General features: G+C 44.7%; 2 protein-coding genes across 3 annotated transcripts in view; one reads left to right on the forward strand and one right to left on the reverse strand.

The window, feature by feature from the left end:
- Window positions 1-22,807, reverse strand: part of LOC137648736 (protein abrupt-like) — a 322,135-nt gene that overhangs the window by 140,735 nt on the left and 158,593 nt on the right. The window lies entirely within an intron of this gene.
- LOC137648734 (acetylcholine-gated ion channel acc-4-like) overlaps window positions 1-22,807 on the forward strand; it is a 70,642-nt gene that overhangs the window by 10,789 nt on the left and 37,046 nt on the right. For both annotated transcript variants that reach the window (XM_068381801.1, XM_068381802.1), the window contains 3 exons: window positions 2,337-2,517; window positions 11,175-11,272; window positions 12,076-12,186. In XM_068381801.1, the coding sequence (XP_068237902.1) occupies window positions 2,337-2,517; window positions 11,175-11,272; window positions 12,076-12,186 (390 nt within the window). The remainder of the gene's footprint in view (window positions 1-2,336; window positions 2,518-11,174; window positions 11,273-12,075; window positions 12,187-22,807) is intronic.

The following is a 22,807-nucleotide window of genomic DNA, read 5'->3' on the forward strand; positions in this document are numbered from 1 at the left end:
CCTCTTTGCCACCTCGTTGACCAAAAGGCTCCCGACCTATTGCTCTCCAGTCCCAGATCCAGAGGCGACCCACATAGATGCGTTTTTACTGGACTGGTCTCACCTGGACGCGTACGCATTCCCACCGTTCAAGATCATCAACAAGGTACTGCAGAAGTTCGCCTCTCACGAAGGGACAAGGTTGACGTTGGTTGCTCCCCTCTGGCCCACGAGAGAGTTGTTCACAGAGGTACTTCAATGGCTGGTAGACGTCCCAAGGAGTCTTCCTTTAAGGATGGATCTCTTACGGCAGCCCCACGTAAGGGATCTTCATCAAAGCCTCCCCGCGCTTCGTCTGACTGCCTTCAGACTATCGAAAGACTCTCAAGAGCTCGAGGTTTTTCGAAGGAGGCAGCCAGAGCGATTGCGAGAGCTAGGAGAGCTTCTACCATCAAGGTATACCAGTTGAAGTGGGAAGTCTTTAGAGACTGGTGCAAGTCATCATCCATTTCCTCTTCCAGTACCTCTGTAGCCCAAATTGCAGACTTTCTCCTACATCTGAGAAATGTTCGCTCCCTCTCAGCGCCCACTATTAAGGGCTACAGGAGCATGTTGGCTTCTGTGTTCAGACATAGAGGCTTAGATCTGTCCAATAATAAAGATCTCCAAGATCTCCTTAAGTCCTTCGAGACCTCTAAGGAGCGCCGTATGGCAACTCCTGGATGGAACTTAGACGTGGTCCTAAGGTCTCTAATGTCCGACAGGTTTGAGCCATTACATTCAGCCTCCCTGAAGGATCTCACCCTCAAGACGCTTTTCTTAGTGTGCTTGGCTTCGGCTAAAAGGGTCAGTGAGATCCATGCCTTCAGTAGGAACATCGGCTTTTCTACAGATAAAGCCACATGTTCACTTCAGCTTGGTTTCTTGGCCAAAAATGAACTGCCTTCTCGTCCTTGGCCTAAGTTGTTTGATATACCTTGCCTGTAAGAGATCGTAGGCAACGAGCTTGAAAGAGTACTGTGTCCAGTCAGAGCTCTTAAGTTTTATTTAGCTCATACAAAATCCTTACGAGGTGGATCTGAGGCCTTGTGGTGCTCAGTTAAGAAGCCATCATTGCCTATGTCTAAAAATGCTTTATCGTATTTTATTAGATTTTTAATCCGAGAGGCTCATTCTCATTTGAGTGAAAAAGATCGTTGCTTGCTTAAGGTCAAGACGCACGAAGTAAGAGCTATAGCAACTTCCGTGGCCTTTAAGCAAAACAGATCTCTACGAAGTATTATGGACGCGACCTTTTGGAGGAGCAAGTCGGTGTTCGCTTCATTTTACTTAAAAGACGTCCAGACTCTTTATGAGGACTGCTACACACTGGGTCCATTCATTGCAGCGAGTGCAGTAGTGGGTGAGGGTTCTACCACTACATTCCCTTAATTCCAATATCCTTTTAATCTTCTCTTGAAATGTTTTTAATCTTGTTTTGGGTTGTACGGAAGGCTAAGAAGCCTTTCGCATCCTTTTTGATTTGGCGGGTGGTCAAATGTCATTTCTTGAGAGCGCCCAGATTAAGGGTTTTGATGAGGTCCTGTTGTATGGGTTGTCGCCCTGGATACTACAGCTCCTGGAAGTCTTTCAGCATCTTGAGAGGATGGCTGGGCTTCGTGAGGAAAGCGGACTAACAAGGCAGAGTAATCGTCAGAGTCAGCTTCCTTACCAGGTACCTATATTTATTTGGGTTTTGTTATGATATAACTGTCAAAAACTCTAAGCATATACGCCTATCTTGTATTAATACTGGTCTCTACCCACCACCATGGGTGTGAATCAGCTATTATATATTCACCGGCTAAGTTTAATATTTAAAAATGATATTTTGATTATAAAATAAATTATTGAATATACTTACCCGGTGAATATATAAATTATAGGCCCTCCCTTCCTCCCCGATAGAGACCCAGCGGAATGAGAAGAACTGAGGCTGTTTACATGTATATGCGGTATCTGGCCGATAGTCGGCGCTGGTGGGCACACCCGCAACCTTCATGGCGATCGCTCGCGAGTTTTTGTGTTTCTGTCGAGCCGTCCGAGACGTCAGCTATTATATATTCACCGGTAAGTATATTCAAAAATTTATTTTATAATCAAAATATCATTTTTATTAGAATTCCAATTTTTTTTAGCATGAATAACTTAAAATTCAGACCATTTTTTAAGCATCTAGATAAAAAAAATGGAACTATTTCCTAGTACTGTACTGCATGTCCCAGCTTCTACCTTCAAGAGCAATCTACAGGATCTTTTAGGCAATGTAAACACTTTGGTTTATCCACTTTCATAAAGAATGAAATGTTCTGTTGTAGGTACGTGGACTTTGTGCTGACTCTTTATTTGATCAAACATTCTTGATCATTGGTACTCTAGATAGCAAGCCATATTTTCAAGGATTTTATTACTCCAATCTCCAATGGTCTGGAGATAATTGGGTGTTGACCTATCTGTTGGATACGACTACAAATGCAACAATGATTTCTACAAAGGCTAGTAAGTTCCATTTGATATATGTGCCTCAAAAAATGAGACAAATACTTCTCCTCTTTATAAGTCTTATACAGTACTGGCTGCCTGTTGCCAAATGCAGCTTTTTGATATATTAGTTGTGATTTATTTGGAAACAATTCACAAATTAGTACCTGTATAGTGATAATGTAACATAATTTGTTTGATAAGCTTGTACTAAATTAGCAATGCAATAATTTGTCTTGAAACATTAAATAGAAATATTCGCTAAATTTCCAGTTAAGCTGTATGGCCCATTTCTGAGTTGAATTTGTTTATATATGTGTCCTATTCTATGGATCTTCTTCCTCAGTGGATTATATGAGGGTGAAAAATATGCTTATGAAATACAGAACAGTATTTCCAGTAGAAATGCTGTTGCAAAATACATGTCATGCATATGTATTTTTATATTAAAATAAATTCAGATTTTGAAAACCACTTCTCTAGCTAAAAAAGGGATTTTGACGAAGGAAAAATCTATTTCTGGGGAGAGACCTGTGGCGCCCGGCGAAAAGTCCTTCTTGTATACCTTTTCTGATAAAAACCTTCCAATTATACCAGAGAAAGATAAAAGCATGGAATGCTGAGGTTACAACCCTCGCGCGAGCACCTTTTGGGTGTCGTGTATAAAGCAAAGGCGCGTGAAATCCACTATTCACAGGTTGTCTTCCATTTAGTTAATTCCTTCGCCAAAGGGATGGGCCGATACAGAGGCCCTAGACACATCCCCATCGCCGCATCACCCACGCCACGACGCGAGCGCCATCTGAACAACATCCTTCTGTATTGACCATGATGGCTTGGAAAGGAAAGGGTGGGATCGTGTAAAATAAGGGGAAGGGTTTCGCCGGGCGCCACAGGTCTCTCCCCAGAAATAGATTTTTCCTTCGTCAAAATCCCTTTTCTGGGTCGAACCTGTGGCGCCGGGCGAAAATGTACCAGAGAATGCCTTCCAAGCCCAACAATTACTACTAATTTAATAAGGGGAGAGAAACAACACCATGTAAAGAAAATCATATATAATTCAGGTAAGTAGGCATAAAATATAAACTAGCCACAGGGCATAGTGAGAGTAAGGATAAACAAACATGATAACAAGGAAACCTCTGAGTATCAGAGGAAAACATGCAACAAAACTGACATGGCTAAGAATATCCCCACTTAATAACAAGGGAAAACAATAATAGTTACAATCATATTAACCTAATATGTAATACACTTAGGGCTAACGAACCACCAAGGAAGCGGCGTCGTGGTGCGAGTGGCGGGTAGGAGGGAGAAGAGAAGAGATGGATGAAAGGAAGAACAAAAGATCAATGGGGAGAGATAAGGCTCCCAGCTGCAACCGTTGGATATTTAAGAGCCTGTAAGTTCTTTAGATAGTGGCGTTTGAAGACCATAGGAGATTTCCAACCCGTGTACTTCTTAAGGTTATCAAAGTCCATATTCTGGAAATAATTGATGGAGGTAGCTATCGATCGGATATCATGAGCATGGGGAAATGATCCCGGATTGGCTTGTTTAACGAAGTATAGGATCTGTTGCCTAATGCCACGTATGGAAATGGTACCTCCTTGTTCTCTGATAAACAAGGGGCCAGACGATCGGGTAGCAGTCCTAGCTAAAAAGGCCCTGAGAGTGGTGACCGGACATAGAGAAGTATCTTGGATAAGAGGAATAATCTTCCAAGGGGACCACCTATTTTGGGGGTCCTCGTTCTTAGCTAGGAACGCCCTGTCTGGTGAAAGAAGTACCTCACCTGAAGGGAGGAAATCCATGTTCTCTGAGTTTCGTGAGAGAGCTGCTAGTTCTGAGATTCTGGAACCCGAGGCCAAAGCTGTTAGAAATAAAGTCTTCCTAAGAAGAGTGATATAAGAGCAGGATTCGTTGTCTGTGTCGGAGGCCAGTTTGAGGACATCATTTAGAGACCAAGAGACCTTTTGAGGACGGACCGAAGGTCGAAGCCTAGCACATGCTTTTGGAATAGATGAGAAATAAGACTCCGCCAGGTTAATGTTAAACCCAACCAGGAAGACTTTCCTCAGAGCTGACTTAATGGTGGTTATAGTGCTAGCTGCTAGGCCTTTGTCAAAAATGGACCTAAAGAAGGAGATGGCTAAATTAGGAGTCATAACCGAATGGTCTGAAGTCCTTAAGAAATCCGCTAGTTTCTTAACCGCCGAATCATATTGGCGAATCGTTGAGTCCCTTTTGTCTGATTCTATAAAGAGGACATTATCTGGGTCGATGTTTGCGTCCCTACGTGCCGCAAACTTCATGAAATCCACAAAGTTAGGGTTTTGGCTATCCTTGAGGAATCTGACACAGTCCGTGTTTGGACCACCTGGGTCAGTTTGGGGAATGGGATCCTGAAGGGACGGAGTTTCAACTCGAGGAGGAGAGGAAACCAACTGCTCTTTGGCCAGTGAGGTGCCACTAAAGCTACTACCCCGTTGAAGGAGCGGAGTTTGTGCAAGACTTTCAGTAGAAGATTCACTGGAGGGAATAAGAAGATCTTCTGCCAATGGTTCCAATCCAGGGTTAATGCGTCCATGGCATAAGCCTGAGGGTCCAGGTTCGGTGTCACATAACACGGGAGTTTGTGATTGAGTCGGGTCGCGAATAGATCTACCTGGAGACCTGGAACCAGCCTGAGTATCCACCGGAAGGAGTGCATGTCCAGGGACCACTCCGATTCCAGTGGGCTCGTCCTGGATAATGCGTCTGCTATCACATTCTGGACTCCTGCTAGGTGAGTTGCTGACAGGAACCAGTCTTTGTCGGCTGCCAAGGTGAAGATAGTGACCAGGATCTGATTCAGGTTGGGTGATTTGGACCCCCCTCTGTTGAGGCAGTGGACTACGGCCGTGCTGTCTGAGACTACTCTGATGTGGGTCGACCTCGGAGGGGAGATTCTCTTCAGGGTCAAGAACACCGCCATGGCTTCGAGAACATTGATATGGAACTGTCTCATGGCGGGTGACCAAGAGCCCTGACACATCTGATGTTGGGAGTAACCCCCCCAACCACTCAGAGACGCGTCGGTATGAATTGTCACTTGTGGAGAGGGGAACTGTAGAGGAACCGACTTGGAGAGGTTCCTCCGATCGGACCATGGTTGTAGTCTCATTTTCAAGACAGAGGGGATCTTCGAGGTCTTGTCTCTTAAAGGTATTGTCGCCCTCTTTCTCCAAACTCGATTGATGTCTTTGAGTTTGGCTTTTAATAGGAGATCGGTCAGTGAGGCAAACTGGAGTAGGCCGAGGACTCGTTCTAAAGCTCTTCTGGACACCTGTTTGTGTTTGAGAAAGTTCCTGACCTTGGAAGCTATCTCCCTCACCTTCTTGGGAGGAAGGGAGAGCTTGTGCTTTGAGAGGTCCCAACGGATGCCTAACCATTCGAAGAGGCTTGATGGTTGTAGGCGGGACTTCCGGAGGTTGACTTGGAAGCCCAGTTTGGCGAGAAAATGGAGTACCTTCGACGTAGCTCTTTTGCATTCCTGGTGCGACTGGGCCCAAATGAGCCAATCGTCCAGATAGGCGACGATTTGTATCCCTTGGTGTCTGAGTTGCTCGAGCACCGTCTCCCCCAGTTTCGTGAATACCCTGGGGGCAATGCTGAGACCGAAGGGCATGACTTTGAATGCGAAGGCTCTCTTGCCGAGACGGAAGCCTAGATAAGGAGAGAAGTTTCGAGCTACTGGGACATGATAATAGGCGTCGGTAAGATCGATAGAGGTGGTGACGGCCCCACGGGGAAGTAAGGTCCGTACCTGAGAGATAGTCAGCATACGGAACTTGTCGCAAAGGATGTAAGAGTTGAGCTTCGACAAGTCCAGAACTACCCTCAACGCCGACGAGTCTTTCTTCGGGACTGTAAACAGGCGGCCTTGGAACTTCAGGGATCGAACCCGCTTGATTGCTCTCTTCTTGAGTAACTCCGCAGTGTACTCTTCCAGGATGGGAGTGGGTCTCTGGAAGAAGGTCACCGGTGGAGGAGGGGATCCCTGTGACCATTTCCAACCCAAGCCCCTTGATATTATGCTGTGAGCCCATGGACTGAAGGTCCAATGATCCCGGAAGTGATAAAGTCTCCCTCCTACCGGCATCACATCATTGGGAGGGAGTGAACTTAGGGCCCCTCCCTCCACGGGAACCCCTTGCTCTGGGCCCGCCGCGTTGGCGGAACTGTCCTCTACCTCTGGAACTCCCTCTTTGGTATCCACGAAAGGAACCGGAGGGTTCGTAGGCAGGGTTGTATGCAGGTGAGGGCATCCAAGAGGGGTTGGGCTGTGTACCAGGGGGAGCAGCGAGGTAGACTACCTGCTGAGGAGGCGCCTGTTGTCGAGAAGTCGAGGCCGCGGAAGGCTGTGGGGACGAGGTACCCCGGGCCGCTTTGTAAGGACTAAACCTCAGCTTCTTCTTGAAGAATGTGTGTCTCTGGGGTTCGAACCTCTTTTTGGCTGAGAGACCCCACCTTACCTGCAAATTCTGGTTTGCCCTCGCTGCGTCCTGAAGAACCTTATCCACCTCGGTCTGAGGGAAGAGGGTCTTACCCCAGCAGGAGGAAGCTATCAGTCTGTTCGGCTCATGCCTGATGGTGGCCTCCGACAGAACGAACTTCCTGCAACTAACCCGTGCTGACCAGAAGTCATGGAGATCTATTTGGTAGGATAGCAGCTGGTTCTTTGTGGCGACTCTGAACAGCGTTTCCTCTGGGTAAAGAGATGCAAGGGACTCCATGGAGGTGATGGATCGGAGGGACCTAGCAAGTCTAGTACGGGTCTCGAACTCAGTTTTGAGAAGACTCTCTATTAATCTGGGAAGCTTCTCAGAGAAAAGAGTAGAGGCACAGTCCGGGTCTAGTTTCCCCACCGTGAAGGTAGAGGCCGCAGCATCCCAGGCTGCCGAGGAACCCGGAATAAGCAAAGAGGTGGGGTCCGTCTCCTTGAGAGCCGGCATGGAAGAGCCTTCTTTGATGGCCTGTATAGTCAGCTCTGTGACTTTGTCTATGAGCGGCAAAGAGATGGAGGCCGCTGTCGTAAAAATAGTGTAGGAACCCTTGTGAGGGGTGAGCTTGGAGTTAATACACCCCCACTCTGATAGTGTTCTGGCCCAGATAGCCTGGGCCTGCTCTTTTGGAAATATGACCGTTTCCTTCGGTACCTTGTCCATACGGACCAATGCATGTTCCTTTAACCGTACAAAACCATTGAACGGGAATGCTAGGCCCGGGGGATAGAACTCCAGGTCCTCTAGAGGGCGGGTGCCCATGCCCTCCAGAGTTAGGGAGCCATCTACGAATGGAGCATGCAAAGCAAACCGCCAAGGATTGTTTTCATCGAAGGGCGGCAGCTTCGATGCGTCTGGGGCAGAAGGGGGAGGGAACTGAGTTCCGGCGTGGATCAGAGTAGCCATCATATCCTTAATCTCTGTTATTGCACCAGAGTGATGTTGAACTTGATCCCTGACCAATCCTTTGATCAGTTGGATGGGGAGGAGATCAGCCCAGGGTACCTGAAAGTCACCCGTTGGTTTTTTCTTGGATTTGGTAGACTTAGACTTCTTAGGAGTAGTGGTTTTACGAGGAGCAATATGAATATCAGGAGCTGTCGAGGGTCCGGGGACCGGTGACGTTGATACTGGCAAAGCTGAAGTCTTATAAGTTCGAAGTGGCTTCACCTTGGGTCGTACGGAGGCAGAGGGATCCCGAGGAGAAGCCTTAGAGTTATCAAAACCTAGAAAGGAAGAGGTAGAAGAGGGAGTAGGAGAGAAAAGGGTTTCCACCAACTCGGCACCACTTACCTGCTCGTCCCTGGGTTCTACGTCTATATCCAGACCAGCCATGTCCATCGGTACGAGGGTTTCGTCCTCCACGGAAATGGTAGCCCTGACTTCTTCAATTAAAGGGGCAGCAAGGTCAGGAGAGACTGCAGCAGTAGTCGAGCCTGGGAAGAGACGGGAGGCCATATCCCCATCGAGGAGATAGGGTGCGCCAGACGGGGCATTCCTGCCAAAGCCCGACACCCATGGCCGAAGAGTAGCCCTTGCTGACCGAAGAGAGACATCATCGGCCTGTAAGATTTGCAGTGATTAGTGATGGAGGAGGGGGTTTGCCCTCCTAAATATACTGTGTATATCATATTCATGTCTGTATTAGTGTCTGCCAACGAGAAATAAGGAACAAAGGGAAAACCCACTTACATCATCATTCAGCAGAACTGACGACAACTCGTAACAGAACGAGCACAAATCCGGGAACCACACTGGGTATTGGGCCTGTCCCGGTTCCTGGATAAAGGGAATGGAGCAGTGAGCATGAGACCGGCAGAGGTCATGCCCAACGGGGTCGCTGAACGAGGCAGAGCATCCTTCAGCAGTACAACGGGCCTTCTGTAAAAGAAAGGAGACATGAGTCTGGTGATGCTTGAAACTCTGATAAGGGATAAAAACCTATTATTTTAGAGTTCTGGCACTCACTGAATTACCTAAGCACCCATATTGCATTGACCAAACAACTAACTATTAACTTTAAGTTGATACTGCCCCATACCATTGTTGGCACTTTAAAATTCAATTGTCTGTATATTTGTAATGCACCCAATGTCTGTTAATGACATAAGGATAATAAGCTTAAAGTAATCCGCCGACCTCCAAGGGTCGGGGAAGCAGTGACATTCCCTTAAAATAAATACAAACACCAGCCTTAGCTAAAGGCAAGGCAAATATAAGTGTGAAGTGTATGGGCGACCTCCGGTGAAGCCGGAGCTCCGGTGAGGCCGGACCGTAATGAAATGTCCTGAATAAAGGAGCCTTAGCTAATTAGCTAAGGCAACTTTAAGTGTTAAGTGTTTGGGCGACCTCCGGTGACGCCGGAGGATAATGAGATGCCCTGAATAATTCAATTGTGGCTAATAATTCAATTGTGAAAGATAAAAAGCTAAGTCGTAGCTAAAGACTAAAGCTTAGATATAGTAAAGCGTATTTACGATCTCCGGTGAGGCCGGAGGGAGAAGAAAGGTCCTGAATAATTATTGTGAATAACAACACAGTTGTAATAACAAAGGCTATTGTGGATATGGCCGTGGCCTGAGACCGAAGTAAGGGCCACCGGAGGGTCGTATCTAAACAATATGAAGCCCGTCCCATGTAGTAAACAATATAAATATAACAATAGAACGAAAGTTATTGAGAATCCCTCGTGGCGGAGTATAACTCAAGGCGGAGTGGAAAACGTTCATAACTACTCCCGAGCCGTAACGGGGAGAGGACGAAACACGGACCAAAATAACGCTAACAATTGAAAAGTCACGAAAAATAAATAACTCGTAAGTTATCATCCACCCAGAGGGGGAGAGGTGAGGGAGGGAGAACTCGCTGAACGCACAAAACGGAAAACGGGAAATCCGCTCCCCCACCGGAACTAAGAAAGAAAACGAGAGAAAGGGGTAACTCGTGACTGCGAACAGAAAACGGGGACCCCAATCTCTCGCTCTCTTGGACACAAAAACAGGACTAAAAATCACAAAACACTATTATAAACGTATAAAATAAAAATGTACATCCATATAACACTACGATCGAAGAATAGCATCCGTTAAAACTTAAAATAAATAGCACAGTCGAGTGACGAACGCCTCGGGCGGTTACTAAACAAAAACAAAGCTAAATCGCTATCTCGATCGTAGGCTGGACTTACTAGCAAAAAGTACCATGAGCATAAATACACAAAAAAATAAAAATAATAACGGTTCTAAAGGCATAAGGCCAGGGACTTAACCAAGAACCTAAGAGACAGAGTACTAAACGGGCAGAAAAAGATGAATTCCCAAACAAGTGAACAAACAATGGCCGCCATGAAAGGCCAGACGGGAATAATAAAACAGACTATACTGGATATAAAACACAAGCCCGGTACAATAAAATACTGTCAAAACAAACTATGGTACTTAACATTGGAATGTGTGAAGATGGAGCTTCGGACATGACAAAATAAATCCACGATAGATAAAAAAGACCGAGAGCACAACGAAACCATTCAACACTTTGAATTCCAAAAAGAAGGATGTAGTTCAGATGGCGCTCGCGTCGTGGCGTGGGTGGTGCGGCGATGGGGATGTGTCTAGGGCCTCTGTATCGGCCCATCCCTTTGGCGAAGGAATTAACTAAATGGAAGACAACCTGTGAATAGTGGATTTCACGCGCCTTTGCTTTATACACGACACCCAAAAGGTGCTCGCGCGAGGGTTGTAACCTCAGCATTCCATGCTTTTATCTTTCTCTGGTATAATTGGAAGGTTTTTATCAGAAAAGGTATACAAGAAGGACTTTTCGCCCGGCGCCACAGGTTCGACCCAGAAAAGAGCAACTTCAGTTTTTTATTCATCTTCTAAAGAATTTGAATTTAAGATGAATAGTTTTGATCAATCCATCATCTTATGATACAATTTACTGAATTCTCCTCACTTACATTTCCCTTGTATAAAATTATAGTTTAAATCAGTTTAAGATTAATTTATACAGTACATGATATATTTTCATGGGGTATAATGTGTGCATGAATAAGACCTAACATGAAATTTAGATATTAGTTATATGATATGATTTTATATGTCATTTTGTTTTCCTCTCCATAAACAGATCAGTATCCTTTGGGACGTCACGATTGGGTTGTGCGAAAGGATCTTTGTTCGCTAGTACAGGAAGCCCCTATTCCTCTTGTGTTCACAACTTGCAAGGTAAATGAAGGAAAATTGAGGTTTGAATTGGTGTGTTGGTATTCAAAATCGTAAATCATTTAGCTGAATTTGATTCAATAAATGTTTTATTTTAAATAAAATTATCATAATGTATATGTCAATGAGTAAAATGTTCAATACATTGTTCAAAGGAAAGATTAACTCTTTAAGATGCAAGATAATTTTTTGGGGTTTACAATCATAAATTATTTTGTATGAACTACAAGCAGTCATTGACTTCAATGAATAAATAAAGAATGGGTCCTATGTTATGTTACCAACTCAGATTACTAAAAAAACCTGGCTTAAGGCTGGCCTATGCGCATTGTATTTGACATTATTCATAACAATATAATTAAGAATTGTGAATGGTGAGGATTTTGCTCTCCTCAAAAAGATTCTCTAAATTTCAAAATTTACCCCAGCACAATACATAATGTTTTGATACAAAGTAAATACAAGATTGGAAAAGTTTTTTTTAACAAAAACACATTTAACACTGCATATACATAAAAATGTACTTTAATGTACTGCACTGTAGTTATAGATAATAGACCTTGAGGCAATAATGAATACCATGTGATCATTTATTTTTTGTTTTAACTTAGTTAAGTGCTTCAAGTACACAACTAACATTAAATCTGAAAAGCCATACTAAACACTGGTTGTACAGTAATTCCCTTGACAATAAGTGGTAATTTAATGCTTATACGGTATGTGTATTACAGTAGATACACATGAATTTTGTCAAATAGAATGTTGAAGTGTACTTCCCCTTTAAGTAATTTTTTTTTTTTTTTAAGGAAGGACAGTTCACTTGTGATGATGGTTCATGTGTGAAAATAAGTCAGCGGTGTGATTTCTTATTTGACTGTCCTGATCAAAGTGATGAAACCGACTGCAATTTAGTCAAGGCAAGTAAATTAAAGTTCTTCATCTTTTAGATTAATTCTCCTTAACTTTGTAATTGTTTTCAGTTTTCCTCATATTGTACAGTATTTTTTTTTTTCATTTAAAATCATTATCCCTATTATTCATGTTAATTTCCATAATGTTATAAGAATGTGATGTCTTGTTCTAAATGTATGTCATTTATGTTTCCAAGGTTTTAATCTATCTTTTGCCCTTGCATAACAGAGAATGAATTTATTTTGTAAAGGTTTTAATAAAATCAGATGAATAGAAAAAGAAGAGTTGATACTTTTATATTGTTTTCAGTATACAGTACTCTGTGAAATAGTAAGGAAAAAGTTAATAGCTTTATATCCTTTATATTCATTTGAAAATAAAAAAAAAAACAGCTTTTGAATATAGTATAGGGAGAAGAGTCATTTAATGTCATTGTATATTATATTTTTAAATATTTAACTTAGCCGGTGAATATATAATAGCTGCTACTCAGCGGCTCGACAGAAAACACACTCAAAAAACTCGCGAGCGATCGCTATGAAGGTTGCGGGTGTGCCCACCAGCGCCAACTATCGGCCAGATACCACTCTTGCATGTAAACAAACCCTTCAATTCTTCTCTGTCGACCTTGACGACAAGACGTATCATTACTCGCTGTAGAACCTGGAGTTTTCTCAACATATTTGGTGAAGTACTTCATTTTGGTTTGAGCTTTCGCAGTGCAAGTGTTTTTCCTCAACTTAAACTCTTGAACTCTTTATTGAACAGATTTAATTGTTGATGACTTGGATTGTTTTTTGGACTTTCTTTGACTAATTCAAAATGGCTGACCCTTCACAAGTACCTAGATTTCGTAAGTGTAATGCTAGGGACTGTAATAGGCGTCTTCCAAAGGCATCTCTCGACCCACATACTGTGTGTTCCAATTGTCGGGGTAAAACCTGTCAATTGGGAGATCGGTATGAGGAATGCGTGGGCCTTTCGGAATTCGATTGGCTCGAATACGATAAGTATGCTCGTAGGCTAGAGAGAGATAGGGTAAGGAGGAGTTCCTCTAGGTCTGTAGATTTTTCCTCTCCACATGCCCCTGAACCTAATCCTTCCCCTGTAGTGGTTGTTCCTAACCCCCCTTCTAGCACTCAGGAACCATCTATGCAAGACATGTTACGTGCTATTCATGCCTTGGGGGAAAGAGTTGAAGCGTTAGCAACTGATCGTAATCAACTCATGGCTGACGTGAAAGAGCTTAAGTGTCAGAGTGCCACAGCGGAAAATAGTGGGAAAGTGATTAGTGCGCAAAGTGTTGTGAACAGTGTTGCGACCGAGGGTTCGTCTGTTCGTGCCTGTCGTTCACCTAGTCCGAGACCTCTTGCAAGCTCCCAAGCCCAGGGGAGAAGTAATGTCGTATGACTTATGGGTTCGAGAGGCCTTGATCAGCGAACAGACGTTCCCTCTATGGTATCAGGCGTATCTCACCAAGATCGCCCCTACCATAAGACGAGAGAGCCCATTTTCTCCTCGTCTTCCGAAGGCTTTTCGCGCAAGAAACCGTGGAGCAAGGTTTCTAGGCCTCTTAAGCGGAAGTCGGTCCTTTCAGGACAGGTCCAGCGTCCTGGATGTAGTCATTGGGACAGTTCTGACCCATTGCAGTCATCGGATGACTGCTCGCCGCCTAAGCAAGGCAAGGTTGTGTCGTCTCAGACGTTAACCCCGTCGTTTACCGCACCCATTCCCGTGGACCCTAAATGGGTTATACTGCAGGACATGCAGTCTAAGCTTGCCTCCCTTATGGAAGACTATTCTGCCGATAAGGTTTCCGTTGAGCCTAGCCGTTTATCTCATCGAGATCCTGGCCTTCAGCCACCCAAACGAACCTTTGTGCGTCCTGTTGACGTTGGCGTAGCCAAGTCACGTCAGTCAAGTTATTTAGAACCTCACTCGATGCGGTCTCTTGTGGATTTTCAGCCGCATTTGGACGTTAGGCCACTTGCTAATGCTCCTGTTGACGTTCAGGACGTTCACCAACCATCGGAGTTGACTTGTTTTGACGCTGAGCGTCAACCACCGCAGTCTAGAGTTGTTTTGACTGCTCAGACTAGGCAGTCAAAGCAGTCTCGAGTGGACGCTGTGCGTCCTCACGCACCTGTTGTTGTTGACAGTTCACAGACTGTCAAGCAGTTACATGACGTTGCGTCCTGGTCCGCTACTAATGCACCAGTGCGTGTGGACGCTGCGTGTCAAGCATTGCCAACCCCTTTGCTTGTTTCTCAGCAGTTGTCAGATGAAGAGCCTTCAGAAGAGGACGTTGCTGACCCTCAGCCTGAGGATCATCCTTCAGATGTAGATGAACCCAGAACAGTTCCTCCATCAATGGACTTTAAGAAAGTCATGTTAATATTTAAGGAGTTGTTTCCCGATCACTTCGTCTCTGTTGCTCCTCGTTCGCCGCCGTCTGAGTTTGTTCTAGGCGTACCTGCTGACATGCCAGCCTTTACAAAACTTGTGCTCTCTCGCTCATCCAAGAGAGCTTTACGGCTTTTAGGCGATTGGTTGGAAACCAAGAGGAGTTTGGGGAAGACGGCCTTTGCCTTCCCTCCATCTAAACTCTCGTCTAGATCGAGCGTCTGGTATGCCACGGGAGAAGTTCTCGGCTTGGGAGTCCCTGCCTCTGCCCAGGGCGACTTCTCAAGCCTTGTAGACTCTCCCCGCTGCCTAGCCATGAGATGCTCGAAGATTAGTTGGTCCTCCTCGGACCTTGACCATCTGCTGAAAGGCATTTATAGAGCCTTTGAAGTTTTCAACTTCCTTGACTGGTGTTTGGGAGCCTTAAGTAGGAAAATCTCATCGGCTGATAGAGATGTCTCCGTACTTATTATGTCCTGCATGGATAAAGCCATCCGCGATGGTTCCAATGAGCTCTCCTCCTCTTTTACTTCAGGAGTCCTTAAGAAGCGAGAGTCCCTTTGCTCTTTTCTGTCGGCAGGAGTTAATCCCTGTCAAAGATCTGAACTACTCTTTGCTCCCTTATCTAAGTTTTTGTTCCCTGAACATTTGGTTAAGGACATAGCTTTGTCACTCGTGCCGAAGGACACCCATGACTTGGTTGCGTCCTCTGCTCGCAAAGGGACTCCTTCGACATCCTTTTCTGCAAGACCAAGGATAGACACTCCGCCGTCCAGATTTATTCCGCCCTTTCGTGGCAGAGCTCCCAGCAGGGGAAGTACTCGTGCCGAGGGAAAGAGAGGAAAGAAGAGAGGAGCCAAGTCCTCACGTGGCAGAGTCTGACTGCCCGCAGCCTCAGACAGCAGTAGGTGCCAGACTCAAGAACTTCTGGCAAGCCTGGGAGAAGAGGGGCGCAGACCAACAATCTGTGAGGTTGCTCAGAGAGGGGTACAAAATTCCATTTGTACACAAACCTCCTCTAACGTCTTCCCCCATCGACCTCTCTCCCAGATACCGAGAGGAATCAAAGAGACAAGCCCTGAAACTAGAAGTGTCTCTTTTGCTAGAGAAGGGAGCGGTGGTGAAAGTCTCGGACCTTCAATCACCGGGGTTTTACAACCGTCTCTTCCTAGTACCGAAGAAGACAGGAGGTTGGAGACCGGTGCTAGACGTCAGTGCACTAAACGTCTTTGTTACGAAGACAAAGTTCACCATGGAGACCACGAAATCAGTCTTAGCAGCGGTCAGAAAGGGAGACTGGATGGTCTCTCTTGACCTAAGAGACGCATACTTCCACATCCCCATTCACTCAGATTCCCAACCTTTTCTGAGGTTTGTTTTCGACAATGTGGTGTACCAGTTTCGGGCCCTGTGCTTTGGCCTAAGTCCTGCTCCTCTCGAGTTTACGAGGCTTATGAGGAATGTTGCAAAATTCCTCCATTTATCGGGAATCCGAGCCTCCCTATACTTGGACGACTGGCTTCTCAGAGCCTCGTCCAGTCATCGCTGTCTGCAGGATCTTCATTGGACATTGGATCTGACCAAGGAATTGGGACTTTTGGTCAACATGGAAAAGTCCCAGCTGATTCCATCCCAAACTATACTGTATTTAGGGATGGAGATTCGCAGTCCAGTTTTTCGGGCTTTTCCGTCTGCCCCCTGAATAGAGCAAGCCCTGCTCATAATCCAACTGATGTTGAAGAGAGAACGTTGCTCAGTCAGGAATTGGATGAGTCTAGTAGGAACTCTATCATCCCTGGAGCAGTTTGTCTCTCTAGGAAGGCTACACCTTCGACCTCTCCAGTTCCATCTAGCTTTTCACTGGATAAAGGACAAGACGTTAGAGACGGTCTCAATCCCGATCTCCGAAACAGTAAAGGCATGCCTGAATTGGTGGAACGACAGTATCAGTCTAAGAGAGGGACTTTCCCTAGCAGTTCAGAAACCAAACCACGTACTATTCTCGGACGCGTCGGATTTGGGTTGGGGTGCGACCCTGGACGGTTGGGAATGCTCAGGTCTGTGGACCTCAAGTCAGAGGAGCTTGCACATCAACGGCAAGGAGCTTTTGGCAGTCCACCTGGCCTTGATGAACTTCAAGAGTCTCCTTCGAAACAAGGTGGTGGAGATCAACTCCGACAATACCACAGCCTTGGCATACATTTCCAAGCAAGGAGGCACCCACTCCCTGACGCTGTACGAGATAGCAAGGGACCTGCTCATTTGGTCAAGAGATCGAGGCATCTCCCTGTTAACGAGGTTTATCCAGGGCGACTTGAATGTCTTAGCAGATTGCCTCAGTCGGAGGAGTCAGGTGATTCCTACGGAATGAACCCTCCACAAGGACGTGTGCAAGAGTCTTTGGGCGACTTGGGGTCAACCCACCATAGACCTCTTTGCAACCTCGATGACCAAGAGACTTCCAATCTATTGCTCTCCAGTCCCAGACCCAGCAGCAATACACATAGACGCTTTTCTTCTAGATTGGTCTAATCTAGACCTATATGCATTCCCACCATTCAAGATTGTCAACAAGGTACTGCAGAAGTTCGCCTCTCACGAAGGGACAAGGTTGACGTTAGTTGCTCCCCTCTGGCCCGCGAGAGAATGGTTCACCGAGGTACTTCGATGGCTGGTAGACTTTCCAAGAAGTCTTCCTCTAAGAGTAGACCTGTTACGTCAGCCCCACGTAAAGAATGTACACCAAAGCCTCCCCGCTCTTCGTCTGACTGCCTTCAGACTATCGAAAGACTAGAGCTAGAGGCTTTTCGAAGGAGGCAGCCAGTGCGATTGCAAGAGCGAGGAGAGCTTCTACCATTAGAGTATACCAATCGAAGTGGGAAGTCTTCCGAAACTGGTGCAAGTCAGCATCTGTATCCTCGTCCAGTACCTCTGTAGCCCAAATCGCTGATTTTCTCTTACACCTGAGAAAAGTTCGCTCCCTTTCAGCTTCCACGATCAAGGGCTACAGGAGCATCTTGGCTTCGGTCTTCCGGCATAGAGGCTTAGATCTTTCCAACGATAAAGATCTACAAGATCTCCTTAAGTCTTTTGAAACCTCTAAGGAACGTCATTTGGCTACTCCTGGATGGAACTTAGACGTGGTCCTAAGATTCCTCATGTCAGACAGGTTTGAGCCATTACATTCAGCCTCCCTGAAGGATCTCACTCTTAAGACTCTTTTCCTGGTGTGCTTGGCCTCGGCTAAAAGAGTCAGTGAACTTCATGCCTTCAGCAAGAACATTGGGTTTTCGTCAGAAAAAGCCACTTGTTCTCTTCAACTTGGTTTCCTGGCCAAGAATGAACTGCCTTCTCGTCCTTGGCTTAAATCTTTTGATATTCCTTGCTTATCAGAAATCGTAGGCAACGAACTGGAGAGAGTGTTATGTCCTGTTAGAGCTCTTAAGTTCTATTTAGCTCGTACTAAGCCATTACGAGGTAAATCTGAAGCGTTATGGTGTTCGGTTAAGAAACCATCCTTACCTATGTCAAAGAATGCTTTGTCATATTTTATCAGATTTTTAATACGAGAAGCCCATTCCCACTTGAGTGAGGAAGACCAATCTTTGCTTAAGGTTAAGACGCACGAAATTAGAGCTATAGCAACCTCCGTGGCCTTCAAGCAAAATAGATCTCTGCAAAGTATCATGGACGTGACTTTTTGGAGAAGCAAGTCGTTGTTCTCGTCATTTTACTTGAAAGATGTCCAGACTCTTTACGAGGACTGCTACACACTGGGTCCATTCGTAGCAGCGAGTGCAGTAGTGGGTGAGGGTTCTACCACTACACTTCCCTAATTCCAATATCCTTTTTAATCTGTCTCTGGAAATGTTTTTGATATTGTTTTATGGGTTGTACGGAAGGCTAAGAAGCCTTTCGCTTCCTGGTTGATTTGGCGGGTGGTCAAAGTCATTTCTTGAGAGCGCCCAGATTAGGGGTTTGATGAGGTCCTGTTAGTATGGGTTGCAACCCTTTATACTTCAGCTCCTGGGAGTCTTTCAGCATCCTAAGAGGATCGCTGGGCTTCGTGAGGAAGACAGACTTACAAGGCAGAGTAATCGTCTAAGTCAACTTCCTTACCAGGTACCTATATATTTTGGTTTTGTTATATTGATAACTGTCAAAAACTCTTAGCTTATACGCTGTAAACTTAATTAACTCTGGTCTCTACCCACCGCCTTGGGTGTGAATCAGCTATTATATATTCACCGGCTAAGTTAAATATTTAAAAAACGGATTTTGAGCGAAGCGAAAAATCTATTTTTGGGTAAGATGGCCATGTCGTCCTGATGGAAGTTCCTTAAAGGCAGCTTCCTAGGGTATATTACAACTACGGCGATATTCCCAGAGAATTTACCTTAAGGTACCCAGAATTTTAACTCCTGGAGCGAGTATCCCTAAAAAAGACCTTAGGGATATCGTAAATATCAGTGGACGTATTCTTGACACGCCTCATAGCAATCTATACCCCGAACAGAGTTAACACTTCGTAGGGGTCAAATGGCAAGAAAACGAAAAAGATAAGAAAGGGGGGAGCCGCAGTGTTGCCAAACCCGCGGTTTACCCGCCCAATTGGGCTACTTTTGAACACCTTACCGCGGGTTATACGGGCCAACCAAGGGAAAGGCCCGTGCCAACAAGTGTTGGCTTTAATACCCCAACAACAACAAATGCCTGAAATTGGGCTACTCTGGAAGAAATAAACCGCGGCGCCAATAAATTGTTTAAATGGTCCTTACAAATGCAATTTCTTTTATAATAATTTCAAAGTGGAAATGTAGATCGATTATTCTATTTCAAATCTCAATAGTTCACAGACAGTTTAAACCATCGATGTAGAGTCAAAAACAAGATTAACCGACACGCTAAATCAGTTAATGTGCAGGTATTAACCCAGGTCAGATTCTTCACTCATAGCTTCATTGTCTGCTGAGTACTGGTACACAAGCCCTGAAGAGTACATGTACCGTAATTATGGTACATATTTTAACCCTGCATACAATGTCTATCAGCTTTTTTTTTTTAAAGTGGGAAAAGGATAAGGAAACTGTTAATTTGTAACTGACCAAGCAATCAAACGTGTCACAGATGCGACCAACATATCCAAACCGACTTTGTTTCCGATTTGCAAGGAAAATTGGGTCAAGGCTATTAAGCATACTGATAACATTATAAAGGAAGACATGATAATTGACGTCTGTATTAGCTAATTCATTAAATCTTTTGTGACAGAACTAACTTCATCGGACGAAGAGTCACCATAACCACGTTTGCTAACTGAACCTTTGTTGTAAAAACTTTTTTTCCATTAATTGAATAAATTCTAAAACAATACAATCACCAATGTAAATATACTATATTAAACTTAGTTAATTGAATCGTTTTATGATTATGTTGAATGAACAACAAATCTCTTTTATTTTGCTAATTTTAATTTTGTTAAATGTCATTCAACTAGTATTTAATTTCGCAAAAAAAATATACGGCTTTATTTTCTGTATTTTTGAATAAAAATTATGTAAATTTTTCGATATCATACTCTTCTATAAAAGCTTAGTTGGTTGATTTCGATCCCCTCCCCACTAATTTATTTCTATAGTATATAATATCAGTAGTTTTTAGTACCAATTTAATGATGGCTAAGTTACTATAATTGGGCTACTTTTGAAGCAACTGCCGCTACTTTTGAGGCTTTGCACCGCGGTTTGGATGTCAAGTTATTTGGCAACCCTGGGGAGCCGTTCATAAGGCATCTCTCCTCCCCGTTTCGAAAGCGTGCCCTGCGCCGCTCGCGGCGCCATCTGTATTCCTTGTAGCAATACACGAGGTGCTACAGATACTGTATGTAGGGAAGGGTCCTACAACCCTTTTCTCTTTTTTTTTTTTTTTTTTTTTTTTTAAAAGGAACAGGGTGGGTCCATCAGGACGACATGGCCATCTTACCCAAAAATAGATTTTTCGCTTCACTCAAAATCCGTTTTTTGGGCTTAAGCCATGTCGTCCTGATGGAAGTATACCAGAGCATTACTGTATCTGTGGATTCTCAATACGTGCCGTACTCCTCAGGAATGTTTCTTAGTCAACTCGACTGAAAGACCTAAGATGTTACCGTTATACATCTTTTCACTAATCATAAGCCATGAAAGCGCTTCCTGCCCCCTACAGGGAGGAGTCCTACTAGACTCTAGAAACGAACGAAGAGTACATATACCTATGTATGAATCACTCGCCAGCCAGTACAATATAGTGGTCTCACTCTATATGAAGTAAAGCATAGTCTTTACGGAACTATAGCATCCAAGGAAAAAAATCCCGACCAGCACCCTGGTCGAAGTAAAATAGACAAAAAGGTTATATCTGCGTAGGATTAAACTTGCTGCCGCCACCGTCCTCAGAGAGGGGTGGAGCCCTTTATGCTAAGGAAAGTATAAACCAGTGCAATAAGGCTTGCATTAAGGAATAGGCTATTATAGATATCCCCGATTAATATACATAGGCTAAATGCTCAATAATTAACATGAAATCAATATAGGTGAAGGAGACGCAAGGTTCCCGAGAACAAGTTTATTGAGTAACAATAAATAGACATGGTTACCATAAATATATACATATGATAGGTGGATGACCAACAATTTACACAAGTACCGTAGTGCATGGATGAATGGTTATCTGAAAGAAAACAATCAGGTCACTTGTCGCATACCAAGGGATCAAAGTTAACGTCCATGTTACTATCTGCTGACATTAGCGTTAGCAACGCGCGGCACACCTGTCTGTACTTGTGCTACCATCACCATAATGCTGGAACAGTCACTGTGGGCTCCCAGAGCCTTCACTACTAGTTATATCAACGCATATAACTATCCACTCACCCAAGAATCAAAGTCCCAAATAATTCCACTGTTCCTCGCAGAGTTAAACAGCAGGGTTAACGACGCAACCAACTGCTACCACAGACCTCTTTAGCTGCTCCACTTGCTTAGCATAGTGGCGAAAGAATACCCTGGAAGACTTCCAGCCAGTGTATGAACGAAGGTGTTCAAAATCCATAAAGTTAAAGAAGTTTAAGGATGAAGCAACTTTCCTCGGATCATGACCTGCGGGTGAACTGTCAGGATCCGCTCTGCGAATAAAATATGTAATTTTCGCCCTAAGCTGATTTAAAGATAAATTCGAGCCCGATGTTTCTCCTCTGAATAGTTGGCCCCCATGGAAGTCTGAAGTTCTACGAAGATAGACCTTTAGGCATTCTACGGGACATAGAGATGCATCTTCTTTCAGAGGGCAGATTCTCCAGGGGCCCCACCTGTTGGTGGGCAACTCGTTCTTAGCGAGAAACGTAGGGTCCGGGAACAGGTTCAGTTCTCCCCCCTCCAGGAACTGAACCCGGCCCTCCTCTCTCGAGAGGGCCACAATCTCACTAACTCTGGCCCAGAGGCGAGGGCAAAAAGGAAGATCACTTTTTGAGTCAGGTCCTTCAATGCGCACTCCTCATTATCCAGTAATGAGGCAAAATGAAGGACTTTGTCTAACGACCACGAAATAGGCTTTGGAGGAGCTGATGGTCTAAGCCTAGCACAGGCCTTCGGAATCTTATTAAACATCTCGTTAGCGAGGTCTACCTGGAAGGCATATAGAATGGGTCTTGTCAGAGCTGACTTACATGTAGAAATCGTGTTAGCCGCCAGCCCCTGTCCGTGGAGGTGGATGAAGAAGGATAGGCAGAACTCCGTCGAGATCTCTTGCGGGTTTTTGTCTTTGACAAAGGCTACCCATTTCTTCCATGCTGATTCGTACTGCCTTCTAGTAGACTTACACTTATATTCTTCCAGGAAGTCGATGCTATCTTTCGAGATTCCGAACCGTTTCTTCACCGCTAGGGAGAGAAAATCATGAGCTGCAGGGTCCGGGTTCTCTGTAATGAAGCGTAGACAGTCGACTTCTGGACTTGCTGGGACAGAACTGGGTCCGGGAGTGGTAGAAACTCTAGTCGTAGTTCCAGAGCTAGAGGGAACCATACACTGTTCGACCACTTGTGGGCCACTATTGCTGCTACTCCCTTGAAGGATCTCAGTTTGTTGAGGACCCTCAACATCAGATTGTGAGGGGGAAACAGGTAGATCCTGGACCATCTGTTCCAATCGAGGGACATCGCATCTACTGCTTCCGCCAAGGGGTCCACGT

This window comes from Palaemon carinicauda, chromosome 10 (genome assembly GCF_036898095.1).
Source record: "Palaemon carinicauda isolate YSFRI2023 chromosome 10, ASM3689809v2, whole genome shotgun sequence".
Lineage (NCBI taxonomy): Eukaryota > Metazoa > Arthropoda > Malacostraca > Decapoda > Palaemonidae > Palaemon > Palaemon carinicauda.